The sequence below is a fragment of the Oncorhynchus keta genome, chromosome 4, assembly GCF_023373465.1.
Source record: "Oncorhynchus keta strain PuntledgeMale-10-30-2019 chromosome 4, Oket_V2, whole genome shotgun sequence".
NCBI lineage: Eukaryota > Metazoa > Chordata > Actinopteri > Salmoniformes > Salmonidae > Oncorhynchus > Oncorhynchus keta.
Genome location: NC_068424.1, coordinates 87,022,539 through 87,041,378, shown reverse-complemented (window position 1 = coordinate 87,041,378; position 18,840 = coordinate 87,022,539). Strand labels below are relative to the sequence as shown.

General features: G+C 53.2%; 1 protein-coding gene across 1 annotated transcript in view; it reads right to left on the bottom strand.

Annotated features, from left to right (window-relative positions):
* The window catches only part of LOC118376691 (iron-sulfur clusters transporter ABCB7, mitochondrial-like), a 64,318-nt gene that overhangs the window by 36,756 nt on the left and 8,722 nt on the right, over nt 1-18,840 (bottom strand). Inside the window, exons 2-5 of the mRNA XM_052518091.1 lie at nt 15,199-15,276; nt 15,018-15,092; nt 11,533-11,652; nt 8,491-8,623 (exon numbers count right to left, since the gene is read on the bottom strand). Of these exons, the coding sequence (XP_052374051.1) occupies nt 8,491-8,623; nt 11,533-11,652; nt 15,018-15,092; nt 15,199-15,276 (406 nt within the window). The remainder of the gene's footprint in view (nt 1-8,490; nt 8,624-11,532; nt 11,653-15,017; nt 15,093-15,198; nt 15,277-18,840) is intronic.

Here is an 18,840-nt window from a genome sequence, read left to right as displayed (position 1 = left end):
TTAGATATTACTGCACTGTCCGAGCTAGAAACACAAGCATTTCACAACACCTGCAATAACATCTGCTAAACACATGTGACCAACACAATTTGATCAGCAGTCAGCACCAGAGTTAGGGAAAGGGTATCTAGTCAGTTGTACAACAACGCATTCAACTGAAATGTGTCTTCCGCATTTAACCCAAACTCCGAATCAGAGGGGTGCGGGGGGCTGCCTTTATTGACATCCACATCTGAGTTCATTAGAGCTGTTTTCATCAGCAGTCAGAGCCAGAGTTAGAGGATGGAGGCAGTCATGGGCTGACAGGAAGGACTGGACACCCAAACCCTGACCTCTATTCAAACAGAGGTTGACATCAACATCTTTTCACAAGCCACAGAGTGACGGAGCAGAGAGAAGGAGCCAGAGGAGACAGAGACAGAGGAGACAGAGACAGAGGAGACAGAGGAGACAGAGGCAGAGGAGACAGAGACAGAGGAGACAGAGGCAGAGGAGACAGAGGCAGAGGAGGCAGAGGAGCCAGAGGAGCCAGAGGAGCCAGAGACAGAGGAGACAGAGACAGAGGAGACAGAGGCAGAGGAGGCAGAGGAGACAGAGGCAGAGGAGACAGAGGCAGAGGAGACAGAGACAGAGGCAGAGGAGGCAGAGGAGACAGAGGCAGAGGAGACAGAGGCAGAGGAGACAGAGGCAGAGGAGCCAGAGGCAGAGGAGACAGAGGCAGAGGAGACAGAGGCAGAGGAGGCAGAGGAGACAGAGGCAGAGGAGACAGAGGAGACAGAGGAGACAGAGGAGGCAGAGACAGAGGAGACAGAGGCAGAGGAGACAGAGGCAGAGGAGACAGAGGCAGAGGAGGCAGAGGAGGCAGAGGAGCCAGAGGAGGCAGAGGAGACAGAGGCAGAGGAGACAGAGGAGACAGAGGCAGAGGAGACAGAGGAGACAGAGGCAGAGGAGCCAGAGGCAGAGGAGCCAGAGGCAGAGGAGCCAGAGGCAGAGGAGACAGAGGCAGAGGAGACAGAGGCAGAGGAGCCAGAGGCAGAGGAGACAGAGGCAGAGGAGACAGAGGAGCCAGAGGAGACAGAGGAGCCAGAGGAGACAGAGACAGAGGAGACAGAGGCAGAGGCAGAGGAGACAGAGGCAGAGGAGACAGAGGCAGAGGAGCCAGAGGCAGAGGAGCCAGAGGCAGAGGAGCCAGAGGAGCCAGAGGAGAAAGAGGCAGAGGAGCCAGAGGAGAAAGAGCCAGAGGAGCCAGAGGAGGCAGAGGAGCCAGAGGCAGAGGAGCCAGAGGAAGAGGAGGAGGCAGAGGAGCCAGAGGCAGAGGAGCCAGAGGAGGCAGAGACAGAGGAGGCAGAGGAGGCAGAGACAGAGGAGGCAGAGACAGAGGAGGCAGAGGAGGCAGAGGAGGCAGAGGAGGCAGAGGAGGCAGAGGAGGCAGAGCCAGAGGAGGCAGAGGAGACAGAGGCAGAGGAGCCAGAGGAGCCAGAGGCAGAGGAGGCAGAGGAGACAGAGGAGACAGAGCCAGAGGAGCCAGAGGAGCCAGAGGAGCCAGAGGCAGAGGAGCCAGAGGAGACAGAGGCAGAGGAGACAGAGGAGACAGAGGCAGAGGAGGCAGAGGAGGCAGAGGCAGAGGAGCCAGAGGAGGCAGAGACAGAGGAGGCAGAGACAGAGGAGGCAGAGGAGGCAGAGACAGAGGAGGCAGAGGAGGCAGAGGAGGCAGAGACAGAGGAGGCAGAGGAGGCAGAGGAGGCAGAGGAGACAGAGACAGAGGAGACAGAGGCAGAGGAGACAGAGGCAGAGGAGACAGAGGCAGAGGAGACAGAGGAGGCAGAGGAGAAAGAGGCAGAGGAGCCAGAGGCAGAGGAGCCAGAGGCAGAGGAGCCAGAGGCAGAGGAGAAAGAGCCAGAGGAGCCAGAGGAGAAAGAGGAGACAGAGGAGACAGAGGCAGAGGAGACAGAGGCAGAGGAGCCAGAGGCAGAGGAGGCAGAGACAGAGGAGCCAGAGGAGGCAGAGACAGAGGAGGCAGAGGAGGCAGAGACAGAGGAGGCAGAGCCAGAGGAGAGAGGCAGAGGAGAAAGAGCCAGAGGAGCCAGAGCCAGAGGAGACAGAGGCAGAGGAGAAAGAGCCAGAGGAGCCAGAGACAGAGGAGCCAGAGGAGGCAGAGACAGAGGAGCCAGAGGAGGCAGAGGAGGCAGAGGAGCCAGAGCCAGAGGAGACAGAGCCAGAGGAGCCAGAGGCAGAGGAGCCAGAGGCAGAGGAGCCAGAGGCAGAGGAGCCAGAGGCAGAGGAGACAGAGGAGACAGAGGAGACAGAGGCAGAGGAGCCAGAGGCAGAGGAGACAGAGGCAGAGGAGACAGAGGAGGCAGAGGAGGCAGAGGAGACAGAGGAGGCAGAGGCAGAGGAGACAGAGGAGAAAGAGCCAGAGGAGGCAGAGGAGAAAGAGGCAGAGGAGCCAGAGGAGCCAGAGGAGACAGAGGCAGAGGAGCCAGAGGAGACAGAGGCAGAGGAGCCAGAGGAGACAGAGACAGAGGAGACAGAGGAGACAGAGACAGAGGAGACAGAGGAGACAGAGACAGAGGAGACAGAGGAGGCAGAGGAGCCAGAGGAGCCAGAGGCAGAGGAGACAGAGACAGAGGAGACAGAGCCAGAGGAGACAGAGGAGCCAGAGGCAGAGGAGACAGAGCCAGAGGAGCCAGAGGCAGAGGAGACAGAGGCAGAGGAGCCAGAGGCAGAGGAGGCAGAGGAGGCAGAGCCAGAGGAGCCAGAGGCAGAGGAGCCAGAGGAGGCAGAGGAGGCAGAGGAGCCAGAGGAGGCAGAGGCAGAGGAGACAGAGCCAGAGGAGGCAGAGGAGACAGAGCCAGAGGAGGCAGAGCCAGAGGAGACAGAGCCAGAGGAGGCAGAGGAGGCAGAGCCAGAGGAGACAGAGGCAGAGGAGACAGAGGCAGAGGAGCCAGAGGAGGCAGAGCCAGAGGAGGCAGAGCCAGAGGAGACAGAGGAGCCAGAGGAGCCAGAGGAGCCAGAGGAGGCAGAGGAGCCAGAGGAGGCAGAGCCAGAGGAGGCAGAGCCAGAGGAGGCAGAGGAGCCAGAGGAGGCAGAGCCAGAGGAGGCAGAGGAGGCAGAGGAGACAGAGCCAGAGGAGGCAGAGGAGGCAGAGGCAGAGGAGGCAGAGGAGCCAGAGGCAGAGGAGCCAGAGGCAGAGGAGCCAGAGGCAGAGGAGACAGAGGCAGAGGAGACAGAGGCAGAGGAGCCAGAGGCAGAGGAGGCAGAGGAGGCAGAGGAGCCAGAGGAGCCAGAGCCAGAGGAGGCAGAGGAGGCAGAGGAGACAGAGGCAGAGGAGCCAGAGGCAGAGGAGCCAGAGCCAGAGGAGACAGAGGCAGAGGAGACAGAGGCAGAGGAGCCAGAGGAGGCAGAGGAGACAGAGCCAGAGGAGACAGAGCCAGAGGAGACAGAGGCAGAGGAGACAGAGGCAGAGGAGACAGAGGCAGAGGAGCCAGAGGAGGCAGAGGAGACAGAGGCAGAGGAGACAGAGGCAGAGGAGCCAGGAGGCAGAGGAGACAGAGGCAGAGGAGACAGAGGCAGAGGAGCCAGAGGAGGCAGAGGAGCCAGAGGAGGCAGAGAGGCAGAGGAGGCAGAGGAGACAGAGGCAGAGGAGGCAGAGGAGGCAGAGGAGGCAGAGGAGGCAGAGGCAGAGGAGGCAGAGGAGGCAGAGGAGGCAGAGGAGGCAGAGGAGCCAGAGGAGGCAGAGGAGGCAGAGGAGCCAGAGCCAGAGGAGACAGAGGCAGAGGAGACAGAGGCAGAGGAGACAGAGCCAGAGGCAGAGGAGAAAGAGCCAGAGGAGCCAGAGGAGCCAGAGCCAGAGGAGACAGAGCCAGAGGAGACAGAGCCAGAGGAGGCAGAGCCAGAGGAGGCAGAGCCAGGAGGCAGAGCAGGAGCCAGAGGAGGCAGAGCCAGAGGAGGCAGAGCCAGAGGAGCCAGAGGCAGAGGAGACAGAGGCAGAGGAGCCAGAGGAGGCAGAGGAGCCAGAGGAGCCAGAGGCAGAGGAGCCAGAGCCAGAGGAGCCAGAGGAGCCAGAGGAGAAAGAGCCAGAGGAGCCAGAGGAGCCAGAGGAGAAAGAGCCAGAGGAGAAAGAGCCAGAGGAGCCAGAGCCAGAGGAGCCAGAGCCAGAGGAGACAGAGGAGCCAGTTGAGAAAGAGCCAGTTGAGAAAGAGCCAGTTGAGAAAGAGCCAGTTGAGAAAGAGCCAGTTGAGAAAGAGCCAGTTGAGAAAGAGCCAGTTGAGAAAGAGCCAGTTGAGACAGAGGAGACAGAGGAGACAGAGGAGCCCGAGGAGCCCGAGGAGACAGAGGAGACAGAGACAGAGGAGACAGAGACAGAGGAGACAGAGGCAGAGGAGGCAGAGGAGACAGAGGCAGAGGAGACAGAGGCAGAGGAGACAGAGGCAGAGGAGACAGAGGCAGAGGAGGCAGAGGAGACAGAGGCAGAGGAGACAGAGGCAGAGGAGACAGAGGCAGAGGAGACAGAGGCAGAGGAGCCAGAGGCAGAGGAGACAGAGGCAGAGGAGACAGAGGCAGAGGAGGCAGAGGCAGAGGAGCCAGAGGAGACAGAGGAGACAGAGGAGGCAGAGACAGAGGAGACAGAGGCAGAGGAGACAGAGGCAGAGGAGCCAGAGGCAGAGGAGCCAGAGGAGGCAGAGGAGCCAGAGGAGGCAGAGGAGACAGAGGCAGAGGGAGGCAGAGGAGACAGAGGCAGAGGAGAAAGAGGAGACAGAGGCAGAGGAGCCAGAGGCAGAGGAGCCAGAGGCAGAGGAGCCAGAGGCAGAGGAGACAGAGGCAGAGGAGACAGAGGCAGAGGAGCCAGAGGCAGAGGAGACAGAGGCAGAGGAGCCAGAGGCAGAGGAGCCAGAGGAGCCAGAGGAGACAGAGGCAGAGGAGACAGAGGCAGAGGAGCCAGAGGAGACAGAGGCAGAGGAGACAGAGGCAGAGGAGCCAGAGGAGACAGAGGAGCAAGAGGCAGAAGAGCCAGAGGAGCCAGAGGAGAAAGAGGCAGAGGAGCCAGAGGCAGAGGAGAAAGAGCCAGAGGAGCCAGAGGAGCCAGAGGAGCCAGAGGCAGAGGAGCCAGAGGCGGAGGAGCCAGAGGCAGAGGAGCCAGAGGCAGAGGAGCCAGAGGAGGCAGAGACAGAGGAGGCAGAGGAGGCAGAGACAGAGGAGGCAGAGACAGAGGAGGCAGAGGAGGCAGAGGAGGCAGAGGAGGCAGAGGAGACAGAGGAGGCAGAGCCAGAGGAGCCAGAGGAGACAGAGGCAGAGGAGCCAGAGGAGAGAGAGACAGAGGAGACAGAGGAGACAGAGGAGACAGAGGAGACAGAGGAGACAGAGGAGACAGAGGCATAGGAGCCAGAGGAGCCAGAGGAGCCAGAGGCAGAGGAGCCAGAGGAGCCAGAGGCAGAGGAGACAGAGGAGACAGAGGCAGAGGAGCCAGAGGAGACAGAGGCAGAGGAGCCAGAGGAGGCAGAGACAGAGGAGGCAGAGACAGAGGAGGCAGAGGAGGCAGAGACAGAGGAGGCAGAGGAGGCAGAGGAGGCAGAGGAGGCAGAGACAGAGGAGGCAGAGGAGGCAGAGGAGGCAGAGGAGGCAGAGACAGAGGAGACAGAGGCAGAGGAGACAGAGGCAGAGGAGACAGAGACAGAGGAGACAGAGACAGAGGAGGCAGAGGAGAAAGAGCCAGAGGAGACAGAGGCAGAGGAGCCAGAGGAGAAAGAGGCAGAGGAGCCAGAGGAGAAAGAGCCAGAGGAGCCAGAGGAGAAAGAGCCAGAGGAGACAGAGGAGACAGAGGCAGAGGAGAAAGAGGCAGAGGAGCCAGAGGCAGAGGAGGCAGAGACAGAGGAGCCAGAGGAGGCAGAGACAGAGGAGGCAGAGGAGGCAGAGACAGAGGAGGCAGAGCCAGAGGAGAGAGGCAGAGGAGAAAGAGCCAGAGGAGCCAGAGCCAGAGGAGACAGAGGCAGAGGAGAAAGAGCCAGAGGAGCCAGAGACAGAGGAGCCAGAGGAGGCAGAGACAGAGGAGCCAGAGGAGGCAGAGGAGGCAGAGGAGCCAGAGCCAGAGGAGACAGAGCCAGAGGAGCCAGAGGCAGAGGAGCCAGAGGCAGAGGAGCCAGAGGCAGAGGAGCCAGAGGCAGAGGAGCCAGAGGCAGAGGAGCCAGAGGCAGAGGAGCCAGAGGCAGAGGAGCCAGAGGCAGAGGAGGCAGAGGCAGAGGAGACAGAGGCAGAGGAGACAGAGGAGGCAGAGGAGGCAGAGGAGACAGAGGAGGCAGAGACAGAGGAGGCAGAGGAGACAGAGGCAGAGGAGCCAGAGGAGCCAGAGGAGACAGAGGCAGAGGAGCCAGAGGAGACAGAGGCAGAGGAGACAGAGACAGAGGCAGAGGAGACAGAGGAGGCAGAGACAGAGGCAGAGGAGACAGAGGAGACAGAGCCAGAGGCAGAGGAGGCAGAGGAGCCAGAGCCAGAGGAGACAGAGCCAGAGGAGACAGAGCCAGAGGAGACAGAGGAGCCAGAGGCAGAGGAGAAAGAGCCAGAGGAGCCAGAGGCAGAGGAGACAGAGGCAGAGGAGCCAGAGGCAGAGGAGGCAGAGGAGGCAGAGCCAGAGGAGCCAGAGGCAGAGGAGCCAGAGGAGGCAGAGGAGGCAGAGGAGCCAGAGGAGGCAGAGGCAGAGGAGACAGAGCCAGAGGAGGCAGAGGAGACAGAGCCAGAGGAGGCAGAGCCAGAGGAGACAGAGCCAGAGGAGGCAGAGGAGGCAGAGCCAGAGGAGACAGAGGCAGAGGAGACAGAGGCAGAGGAGCCAGAGGAGGCAGAGCCAGAGGAGCCAGAGGAGACAGAGGAGCCAGAGGAGCCAGAGGAGCCAGAGGAGGCAGAGGAGCCAGAGGAGGCAGAGCCAGAGGAGGCAGAGCCAGAGGAGGCAGAGGAGCCAGAGGAGGCAGAGCCAGAGGAGGCAGAGGAGGCAGAGGAGACAGAGCCAGAGGAGGCAGAGGAGGCAGAGGAGCCAGAGGCAGAGGAGGCAGAGGAGCCAGAGGCAGAGGAGCCAGAGGCAGAGGAGCCAGAGGCAGAGGAGACAGAGGCAGAGGAGACAGAGGCAGAGGAGCCAGAGGCAGAGGAGGCAGAGGAGGCAGAGGAGGCAGAGGAGCCAGAGGAGCCAGAGCCAGAGGAGGCAGAGGAGGCAGAGGAGACAGAGGCAGAGGAGCCAGAGGCAGAGGAGCCAGAGCCAGAGGAGCCAGAGCCAGAGGAGACAGAGGCAGAGGAGACAGAGGCAGAGGAGCCAGAGGAGCCAGAGGAGAAAGAGCCAGAGGAGACAGAGCCAGAGGAGACAGAGGCAGAGGAGACAGAGGCAGAGGAGACAGAGGCAGAGGAGCCAGAGGAGGCAGAGGAGACAGAGGCAGAGGAGACAGAGGCAGAGGAGGCAGAGGAGGCAGAGGAGACAGAGGCAGAGGAGACAGAGGCAGAGGAGGCAGAGGAGGCAGAGGAGCCAGAGGAGGCAGAGGAGGCAGAGGAGGCAGAGGAGACAGAGGCAGAGGAGGCAGAGGAGGCAGAGGAGGCAGAGGAGGCAGAGGCAGAGGAGGCAGAGGAGCCAGAGGAGGCAGAGGAGGCAGAGGAGCCAGAGGAGGCAGAGGAGGCAGAGGAGCCAGAGCCAGAGGAGACAGAGGCAGAGGAGACAGAGGCAGAGGAGACAGAGCCAGAGGAGCCAGAGGCAGAGGAGCCAGAGGAGCCAGAGCCAGAGGAGACAGAGCCAGAGGAGACAGAGCCAGAGGAGGCAGAGCCAGAGGAGGCAGAGCCAGAGGAGGCAGAGCCAGAGGAGGCAGAGCCAGAGGAGGCAGAGCCAGAGGAGGCAGAGCCAGAGGAGACAGAGGCAGAGGAGCCAGAGGCAGAGGAGCCAGAGGAGGCAGAGGAGCCAGAGGAGCCAGAGGCAGAGGAGCCAGAGCCAGAGGAGCCAGAGGAGGCAGAGGAGAAAGAGCCAGAGGAGCCAGAGGAGCCAGAGGAGAAAGAGCCAGAGGAGAAAGAGCCAGAGGAGCCAGAGCCAGAGGAGCCAGAGCCAGAGGAGACAGAGGAGCCAGTTGAGAAAGAGCCAGTTGAGAAAGAGCCAGTTGAGAAAGAGCCAGTTGAGAAAGAGCCAGTTGAGAAAGAGCCAGTTGAGAAAGAGCCAGTTGAGAAAGAGCCAGTTGAGACAGAGGAGACAGAGGAGACAGAGGAGCCCGAGGAGCCCGAGGAGACCGAGGAGACCGAGGAGACCGAGGAGACCCCGAGGAGACCGAGGAGACCGAGGAGACCGAGGAGCCAGAGCCAGAGCAGCCAGAAGCAGAGGAGACAGAGGCAGAGCCAACACTAGGTTTGATATACTTATCCCAGATAATCTAGAATCTGACTCCTGGACTGTGATAACAATATTCTGTTCCAAGATATTCAAATACTTTTTTTTTGTGCCTTTCTGGTTTGTGAAGAAAAGTAGTTGGGACTTACAACCAATAAGAACAGCGGTTGCCATGGTAGCCACGGTGTTGGGGGCGTCGCTCAGGTTCAACATGTGTCCCGACAGTCCATTCAGCTCATCCACAGCATACTTAAACATGAAGGGTACCATCACGTTGGTCATCTAGAGAGTGAGAAACAGGAATGGTGAAAACAGGAATGTCCACTCTTCTGATGGTAGAAGCTCGGTGCAGTAAGGCTGGCTGTGTTTGTATTACCATCCTGATGGAGAACCCTGAAATTCCAGACAGTGAAACAAGGAAAAGTCAACACTACACAGGCAAGCAAACGGTTCCAGAAATCAGGACTGCAGATAGGATCTATAGACCTCTATATCTACGTGGTATTCAGATAGTAATCAGACCACTAGACTTTAGTTATATTCTTTTTACTCAAATCTACACAATACCACATAATGACAAAGTGAAAAAAGGTTTAAACATTTTTGCAAATTTATTTACAAAAGTATTCAGACCTTTTGCTATGAGACTCAAATTAGCTAAAAGTTGCATCCTGTTTCCATTCATTATCCTCGAAATGTTTCTACAATTGTTTAAATAATAATAATAATTTAAAAGGGTATAGATTAGCTTTAATATTGCAGATATTGGAAATGCTACAATCTCCCATATATTTTTTGTAAATATAAATTCAGCAAAAAAAAAAAAAAAGACATTTCTCAGGACCGTCTCTCAAAGAATTCGTAAAACCTCAAATAACTTCACAGATCTTCATCGTAAAAGGTTTAAACAGTTTCCCAATGACCGGACACATGAGGATCTGTTTAAACAGTTTCCCAATGACCGGACACATGAGGACCTGTTTAAACAGGTTCCCAATGACCGGAGACATGAGGACCTGTTTAAACAGGTTCCCAATGACCGGACACATGAGGACCTGTTTAAACAGGTTCCCAATGACCGGACACATGAGGACCTGTTTAAACAGGTTCCCAATGACCGGACACATGAGGACCTGTTTAAACAGGTTCCCAATGACCGGACACATGAGGACCTGTTTAAACAGGTTCCCAATGACCGGACACATGAGGACCTGTTTAAACAGGTTCCCAATGACCGGACACATGAGGACCTGTTTAAACAGGTTCCCAATGACCGGACACATGAGGACCTGTTTAAACAGGTTCCCAATGACCGGACACATGAGGACCTGTTTAAACAGGTTCCCAATGACCGGACACATGAGGACCTGTTTAAACAGGTTCCCAATGACCGGACACATGAGGACCTGTTTAAACAGGTTCCCAATGACCGGACACATGAGGACCTGTTTAAACAGGTTCCCAATGACCGGACACATGAGGACCTGTTTAAACAGGTTCCCAATGACCGGACACATGAGGACCTGTTTAAACAGGTTCCCAATGACCGGACACATGAGGACCTGTTTAAACAGGTTCCCAATGACCGGACACATGAGGACCTGTTTAAACAGGTTCCCAATGACCGGACACATGAGGACCTGTTTAAACAGGTTCCCAATGACCGGACACATGAGGACCTGTTTAAACAGGTTCCCAATGACCGGACACATGAGGACCTGTTTAAACAGGTTCCCAATGACCGGACACATGAGGACCTGTTTAAACAGGTTCCCAATGACCGGACACATGAGGACCTGTTTAAACAGGTTCCCAATGACCGGACACATGAGGACCTGTTTAAACAGGTTCCCAATGACCGGACACATGAGGACCTGTTTAAACAGGTTCCCAATGACCGGACACATGAGGACCTGTTTAAACAGGTTCCCAATGACCGGACACATGAGGACCTGTTTAAACAGGTTCCCAATGACCGGAGACATGAGGACCTGTTTAAACAGGTTCCCAATGACCGGACACATGAGGACCTGTTCAAACAGGTTCCCAATGACCGGAGACATGAGGATCTGTTCAAACAGGTTCCCAATGACCGGAGACATGAGGACCTGTTTAAACAGGTTCCCAATGACCGGAGACATGAGGACCTGTTTAAACAGGTTCCCAATGACCGGACACATGAGGACCTGTTTAAACAGGTTCCCAATGACCGGAGACATGAGGACCTGTTTAAACAGGTTCCCAATGACCGGAGACATGAGGACCTGTTTAAACAGGTTCCCAATGACCGGAGACATGAGGACCTGTTTAAACAGGTTCCCAATGACCGGAGACATGAGGACCTGTTTAACAGGTTCCCAATGACCGGACACATGAGGACCTGTTTAGACAGGTTCCCAATGACCGGACACATGAGGACCTGTTTAAACAGGTTCCCATGCTGTTCGCGGGATCGTTTTGGAGGTGGAGGGTCCGTCATGGTCTTGGGCGGTGAATCACAGCATCATCGGACTGAGCTTGTTGCGCCTCTTCAACCTCAGGAGGCTGAAGAAATTTGGCTTGTCACCAAAAGCACAAAACCTTTACAGATGCACAATCGAGAGCATCCTGTCGGGTTGCTTTACCGCCTGGTACGGCAACTGCTCCGCCCTCAACCGTAAGGCTCTCCAGAGGGTAGTGAGGTACAACGCATCACCGGGTGCAAACTACCTGCCCTCCAGGACACCTACAGCACCCGATGTCACAGGAAGGCCAAAAAGATCATCTTACAGACGAGTCTCACCGGGCTACCTCATCCACCGGGCTACCTCATCCACCGGGCTACCTCATCCACCGGGCTACCTCATCCACCGGGCTACCTCATCCACCGGGCTACCTCATCCACCGGGCTACCTCATCCACCGGGCTACCTCATCCACCGGGCTACCTCATCCACCGGGCTACCTCATCTCCAGCCAGCAGACATGTGTGTGTGTGTGTGTGTGTGTGTGTGTCCCATCAGACTACCTCATCTCCAGCCAGCAGACGTGTGTGTGTGTGTGTGTGTGTGTGTGTGTGTGCGTGCGGTGTGTCCCATCAGACTACCTTAGCTCCAGCCAGCAGACATGTGTGTGTGTGTGTGTGTCCCATCAGACTACCTCATCTCCAGCCAGCAGACGTGTGTGTGTGTGTGGTGTGTCCCATCAGACTACCTTAGCTCCAGCCAGCAGGCCCAGGGCGATGGCTACTCTAGCCCGTAGATCAGGCCGGTCCTTGGGCCACACGTAGGACAGCATGTTAGACAGGATGGTCCGGGAATTCACCTCCTTCAACTGCCACCAGGACACAAGAAAAACACTGTTAGATTACATAACATTGCTTATTCCCATGGCTCAGTTGGTAGAGCATGGAGGTTGCAAAGACAAGGATTGTGGGTTTGATTCCCGCTGGGGCCTCCCATACACAAAAAAAAAGTCCCTTGGGATGAAAGAGTCTGCTAAATGTCATCCGTTATGATTTAAATGTGTTCCTCCTCACTGTGAGGAAGGTAACACATCTAACGCCTCAAGGAAAAAGCTTCATTTGTCCAAAACACTGACAAATAATAATAACAGCAACACTCAGGAGGAAAAATGTAGATCATTTTAACAACCATTGATGACCAAGGTTTCTTTGATAAAAATATGGCAAGACAATGTGTACTGGTTGTCCAATAGGATCCTGTAGTTCTCTTTCCCAATTGGTTTGACAGACAGGGAAGGGAAAACTAGAGGCCCCTGGCCTGTAGCTGCTCTCCAGGCCCCAGGTAACCCCACTCGGACGCCTGATGCTTGGTGTGGGGGTGTGTACGCCCAGGGAAATGGGGAGCAGACTGGCCATCTGTCTCCAGGTGAACACGGATAGCCTGCCTGACACTACATCTCCCAGAGGGCCGTAGGGATGGGCAGCAGCTCAGCGATAGAAAGAGGTCTCTAGATGGACATCGTCATCAAGGGCTTCCATAATCTTAAAGTAGTCATCTGAGTGGGGATTCGAATGGGTTGGGAGCGATCAACCACTGAATGATCAGAGCATTGTCTTCATGTTGCATTGCCTATAATTTGTAAATAGCTTTAAGCAATATCTCTGCCATCTAGTGGCCACAATAAATTAATGACAACATCTGGTTCAGTAGTCCAGCTCTGCAGGTGCCTGTAAATAATCAATATTACCTGTGCACTTTTATTCAAAAACAAAATAGACCGCTTTAAAAAAGAGAGATGGCCTCGATGGTGCTGCCCATGTTGTCGCAGACTCCATAACGGCGCAAATACAAAGATGACCCCTCTATGCTACAGACCTGTCCCCAGGAAGACCCAGAGAGCCTTTCTGACATATCTACCAGGGGGCCAAGGGGCTGCCAGCCAAGCTGAGGGGGACATCATGGCTGTCATCCCATCCGAGAGCCAAGATGGTCGATTACCTGCTTTGTCAGCCGGCTGCCACGGAGGCCTGGCTAAAGCGACAGAGCTGCTGAAGAGCAGCAACTCCAAGCTGATTATAGTAACGTGTGTGTTGCACAGTATACTGAAATTTTGGTATTTATAACTATACAAAAAAAGAAAATGGTTTGATAGTAGAATTTTGGTTAGGTTCAGTACTTCTGTCAAATGCATCTTGACCTTCTCAATCACGTATCAGATCAGCCTCTTTATAGCACGAAGAGCAGTGCTCCACTTCCTCATTCATTTCTATTGCTCTCTGGGCTGCATTGTTAGCTGTCCACTCCCCACAATGTTGAAACTGTTTATTATTGTTCGCAAAACAATGTCCTACAAGCAAGAACCCTTTACAATGCAAGAAGATACCGATTTCTTCCATCTTTATAGGACAAACGTCCCAGCTTGCTGACAGCTGAACATCGGCTTTTTTGGCCCTCCAATAAATCGTTATCGGCGAAAAAAAAATCGTTATCGGTCAACCTCTATTGCAAACCACGAAGCAAAATATGCAGACTTTCAGAGCCGATTGCCACCAAAACTTTATCAACTCACTTAATCTCCCTTGCCACCATAAACAAATGTACTCAGTCTCAATAAAAAGAATATGATCGAGCAGTTGCCACTAAAATAAGTTCTAAATGGAAGGGAAATAGACTCATCTGTAGCCCCATGAAATCAGCCAAAACCAGCTCAACTTAAAGCATGACAGTCCTATTGAATACATACCACACACACACACACACACACACCTGTATTGTAACGAGACCTATTGAATAATATATATTACCTGTATTGGGAATACACGTAAGACTACATCTTGATTGACTCAGTTTATCAATAGAGATTTACAATCAATTTGACTTTACATCTTGATTGACTCAGTTTATCAATAGAGATTTACAATCAATTTGACTTTACATCTTGATTGACTCAGTTTATCAATAGAGATTTACAATCAATTTGACTTTACATCTTGATTGACTCAGTTTATCAATAGAGATTTACCATTCAAATAAATGAATACCATTATGTCATGTAGTTATATTGGTGAAGTCAAATTGATTGTAAATCTCTATTGATAAACTGAGTCAATCAAGATGTAAAGTCAAATTGATTGCAAATCTCTATTGATAAACTGAGTCAATCAAGATGTAAAGTCAAATTGATTGTAAATCTCTATTGATAAACTGAGTCAATCAAGATGTAAAGTCAAATTGATTGCAAGATTGAATAATTGATTCATTAATGAATACATGGCTGGAAAAAAAAAAAAAAAACATGACAATGTTAAAATGTAATGATATTGAACTCAAAAGATGCCCAATGATTGAACAGAGCTTTTACCTGTCAGCATCAAGGGTCATTCTGGGACTTTGGCTAATACTTTTGTTGTGGTATTGAGTAGTGTAATGGTTTTAAGCCATGTGATACTACACCTGAAATCGAAACACTAGTGTACTTTATGACAAAATCGGACTTTATTTACACCAGTGGTGTAAATGACTTGAGTAGTACATCAACGTATTTTTACTTAAGTAGTACATCAACGTATTTTTACTTAAGTAGTACATCAATGTATTTTTACTTAAGTAGTACATCAACGTATTTTTACTTAAGTAGTACATCAACGTATTTTTACTTAAGTAGTACATCAACGTATTTTTACTTAAGTAGTACATCAACGTATTTTTACTTAAGTAGTACATCAACGTATTTTTACTTATGTAGTACATCAAAGTATTTTTACTTAAGTAGTACATCAACGTATTTTTACTTAAGTAGTACATCAACGTATTTTTACTTAAGTAGTACATCAACGTATTTTTACTTAAGTAGTACATCAAAGTATTTTTACTTATGTAGTACATCAAAGTATTTTTACTTATGTAGTACATCAAAGTATTTTTACTTAAGTAGTACATCAACGTATTTTTACTTAAGTAGTACGTCAACGTATTTTTACTTAAGTAGTACGTCAACGTATTTTTACTTAAGTAGTACATCAAAGTATTTTTACTTTTAACTGTCTTCGCTGGTCTACTGGTGGAACTAATTAACACAAACGGTTGGCTATAAAAGTAGAGGTGACTCTTTCCCTGCAGAATTGAGTGAGGAACAAATGAATCACCTATTTTCTCTGTTTACATGCTGATCATGTCGCGAATAAAACAACATGCTTCTGTTATTGAACATTTGGAAGTATTAATTTTTCTTACCACATTTTTGGGGTCTGCGTTTAATCTTCCACCCGCATTTCCATGCCAACATGTCCGCTCTGTCGCCTGCAAATGCTGTGAACACACACACACACACACACACACACTTCAGAGTTCATATTTAAACGGAATTGTTTCTGATACCGTAAATGGCATAAGCTCCAATAACAATCTAACGTACCTTTGCAGCTTCCAGTAAACGTCTGCTGTTGTCACTCCTGTTGACTGTCCATGTGGCTGTCCTCAGGTTGGGGCTCAGCTACAGAATGGGACACACCAGAGGGGGGGAGGAGAGACACGCCAGAGGGGAGGAGAGACACGCCAGAGGGGAGGAGAGACACGCCAGAGGGGAGGAGAGACACGCCAGAGGGGAGGAGAGACACGCCAGAGGGGAGGAGAGACACGCCAGAGGGGAGGAGAGACACGCCAGAGGGGAGGAGAGACACGCCAGAGGGGAGGAGAGACACGCCAGAGGGGAGGAGAGACACGCCAGAGGGGAGGAGAGACACGCCAGAGGGGAGGAGAGACACACCAGAGGGGAGGAGAGACACCAGAGGGGAGGAGAGACACCAGAGGGGAGGAGAGACACCAGAGGGGAGGAGAGACACCAGAGGGGAGAAACCTGTTTCAGTATAATGTACAGATCCAGACAGAAGAGAAACATTCCTTCTTGTTGACAGACACCCCCCCAGGGCTGTGAGATAAAACAGTGCCCAAAAAGCATGGAAGAAAAAGCATGGAAGTTCAAAACACAGCCGGTGTCAGTTGAGGTCACGGTGTACAGATAATATTTAACAGACTGCATTTAGGAGACAAGAGGATGTGAACATAAGACTATAGAGTGGAGGTAACCCTTATTGATGACCTGTGGGTCGATCCGTTTCAGCCACGACACCCACCATTTCAGCCACGACACCCACCATTTCAGCCACGACACCCACCATTTCAGCCACGACACCCACCATTTCAGAGAGTTACTAAATATTTTCTGTAGTTAGGAATGCTGATTTATTTCTACATTATTTTGTTGAGATATAATTTGATTTCTGAGAAATTACACTAATTGATTGCACCCATACTGGCCATTTTAATTTATCCAAATCATATTCTATAAAATGTAGTACCCGACATCGATTAGGACCAAACTTTTTTCAAACAATGAGTAAGACACGAGGAAGCCAAAGACATGGTCAATGCCCCTCGCGGACCCCCCCCATCAGGGACCGGTATACAGTATCAGATCTGAGAGACGGACCCACCACACCATCCCCCATCCCACTCCCACCATCACACCACCCCCCCATCAGGGACCGGTATACAGTATCAGATCTAACAGAGACAGACCCACCCACCCCCCATCAGGGACCGGTATACAGTATCAGATCTAACAGAGACAGACCCCCCACCCCCCACCATCAGGGACCGGTATACAGTATCAGATCTAACAGAGACAGACCCCCCACCATCCCCCCACCATCAGGGACCGGTATACAGTATCAGATCTAACAGAGACAGACCCCCCACCATCCCCCCACCATCAGGGACCGGTATACAGTATCAGATCTAACAGAGACAGACCCCCCCACCACCCCCCCCCACCATCAGGGACCGGTATACAGTATCAGATCTAACAGAGACAGACCCCCCACCATCAGGGACCGGTATACAGTATCAGATCTAACAGAGACAGACCCCCACCATCCCCCCACCATCAGGGACCGGTATACAGTATCAGATCTAACAGAGACAGACCCCCACCACCCCCCACCATCATGGACCGGTATACAGTATCAGATCTAACAGAGACAGACCCCCACCATCAGGGACCGGTATACAGTATCAGATCTAACAGAGACAGACCCCCCACCATCCCCCCACCATCAGGGACCGGTATACAGTATCAGATCTAAAAGAGACAGACCCCCATCAGGGACCGGTATACAGTATCAGATCTAACAGAGACAGACCCCACACCCCCCATCAGGGACCGGTATACAGTATCAGATCTAACAGAGACAGACCCCACACCACCCCCCCATCAGGGACCGGTATACAGTATCAGATCTAACAGAGACAGACCCCACCACCACCCCCATCAGGGACCGGTATGCAGTATCAGATCTAACAGAGACAGACCAACACCCCCCCATCAGGGACCGGTATACAGTATCAGATCTAACAGAGACAGACCCCCCACCATCAGGGACCGGTATACAGTATCAGATCTAACAGAGACAGACCCCCCACCATCCCCCCACCATCAGGGACCGGTATACAGTATCAGATCTAACAGAGACAGACCCCCACCATCCCCCCACCATCAGGGACCGGTATACAGTATCAGATCTAACAGAGACAGACCCCCCACCATCCCCCCACCATCAGGGACCGGTATACAGTATCAGATCTAACAGAGACAGACCCCCCACCACCCCCACCCCCACCATCAGGGACCGGTATACAGTATCAGATCTAACAGAGACAGACCCACACACCACCCCCATCAGGGACCGGTATACAGTATCAGATCTAACAGAGACAGACCCACACACCACCCCCATCAGGGACCGGTATACAGTATCAGATCTAACAGAGACAGACCCACACACCACCCCCCATCAGGGACCGGTATGCAGTATCAGATCTAACAGAGACAGACCAACACACCACCCCCCATCAGGGACCGGTATACAGTATCAGATCTAACAGAGACAGACCCCCCCACCCCCCACCATCAGGGACCGGTATACAGTATCAGATCTAACAGAGACAGACCCCCCCACCATCCCCCCACCATCAGGGACCGGTATACAGTATCAGATCTAACAGAGACAGACCCCCCACCATCCCCCCACCATCAGGGACCGGTATACAGTATCAGATCTAACAGAGACAGACCCCCCACCATCCCCCCACCATCAGGGACCGGTATACAGTATCAGATCTAACAGAGACAGACCCCCCACCATCCCCCCACCATCAGGGACCGGTATACAGTATCAGATCTAACAGAGACAGACCCCCCCACCACCCCCCACCCCCCACCATCAGGGACCGGTATACAGTATCAGATCTAACAGAGACAGACCCACACACCCCCCCCATCAGGGACCGGTATACAGTATCAGATCTAACAGAGACAGACCCCACACCACCCCCCCATCAGGGACCGGTATACAGTATCAGATCTAACAGAGACAGACCCACACACCACCCCCCATCAGGGACCGGTATGCAGTATCAGATCTAACAGAGACAGACCAACACACCACCCCCCATCAGGGACCGGTATACAGTATCAGATCTAACAGAGACAGACCCCCCACCCCCCACCATCAGGGACCGGTATACAGTATCAGATCTAACAGAGACAGACCCCCCCACCATCCCCCCACCATCAGGGACCGGTATACAGTATCAGATCTAACAGAGACAGACCCCCACCATCCCCCCACCATCAGGGACCGGTATACAGTATCAGATCTAACAGAGACAGACCCCCCCACCATCCCCCCACCATCAGGGACCGGTATACAGTATCAGATCTAACAGAGACAGACACCCCCACCATCTCCCCCCACCATCAGGGACCGGTATACAGTATCAGATCTAACAGAGACAGACCCCCCACCACCCCCCCCCCCCCACCATCAGGGACCGGTATACAGTATCAGATCTAACAGAGACAGACCCACACACCACCACCCCCCCATCAGGGACCGGTATACAGTATCAGATCTAACAGAGACAGACCCCCCCCCCCCATCAGGGACCGGTATACAGTATCAGATCTAACAGAGACAGACCCCACACCACCCCCCCA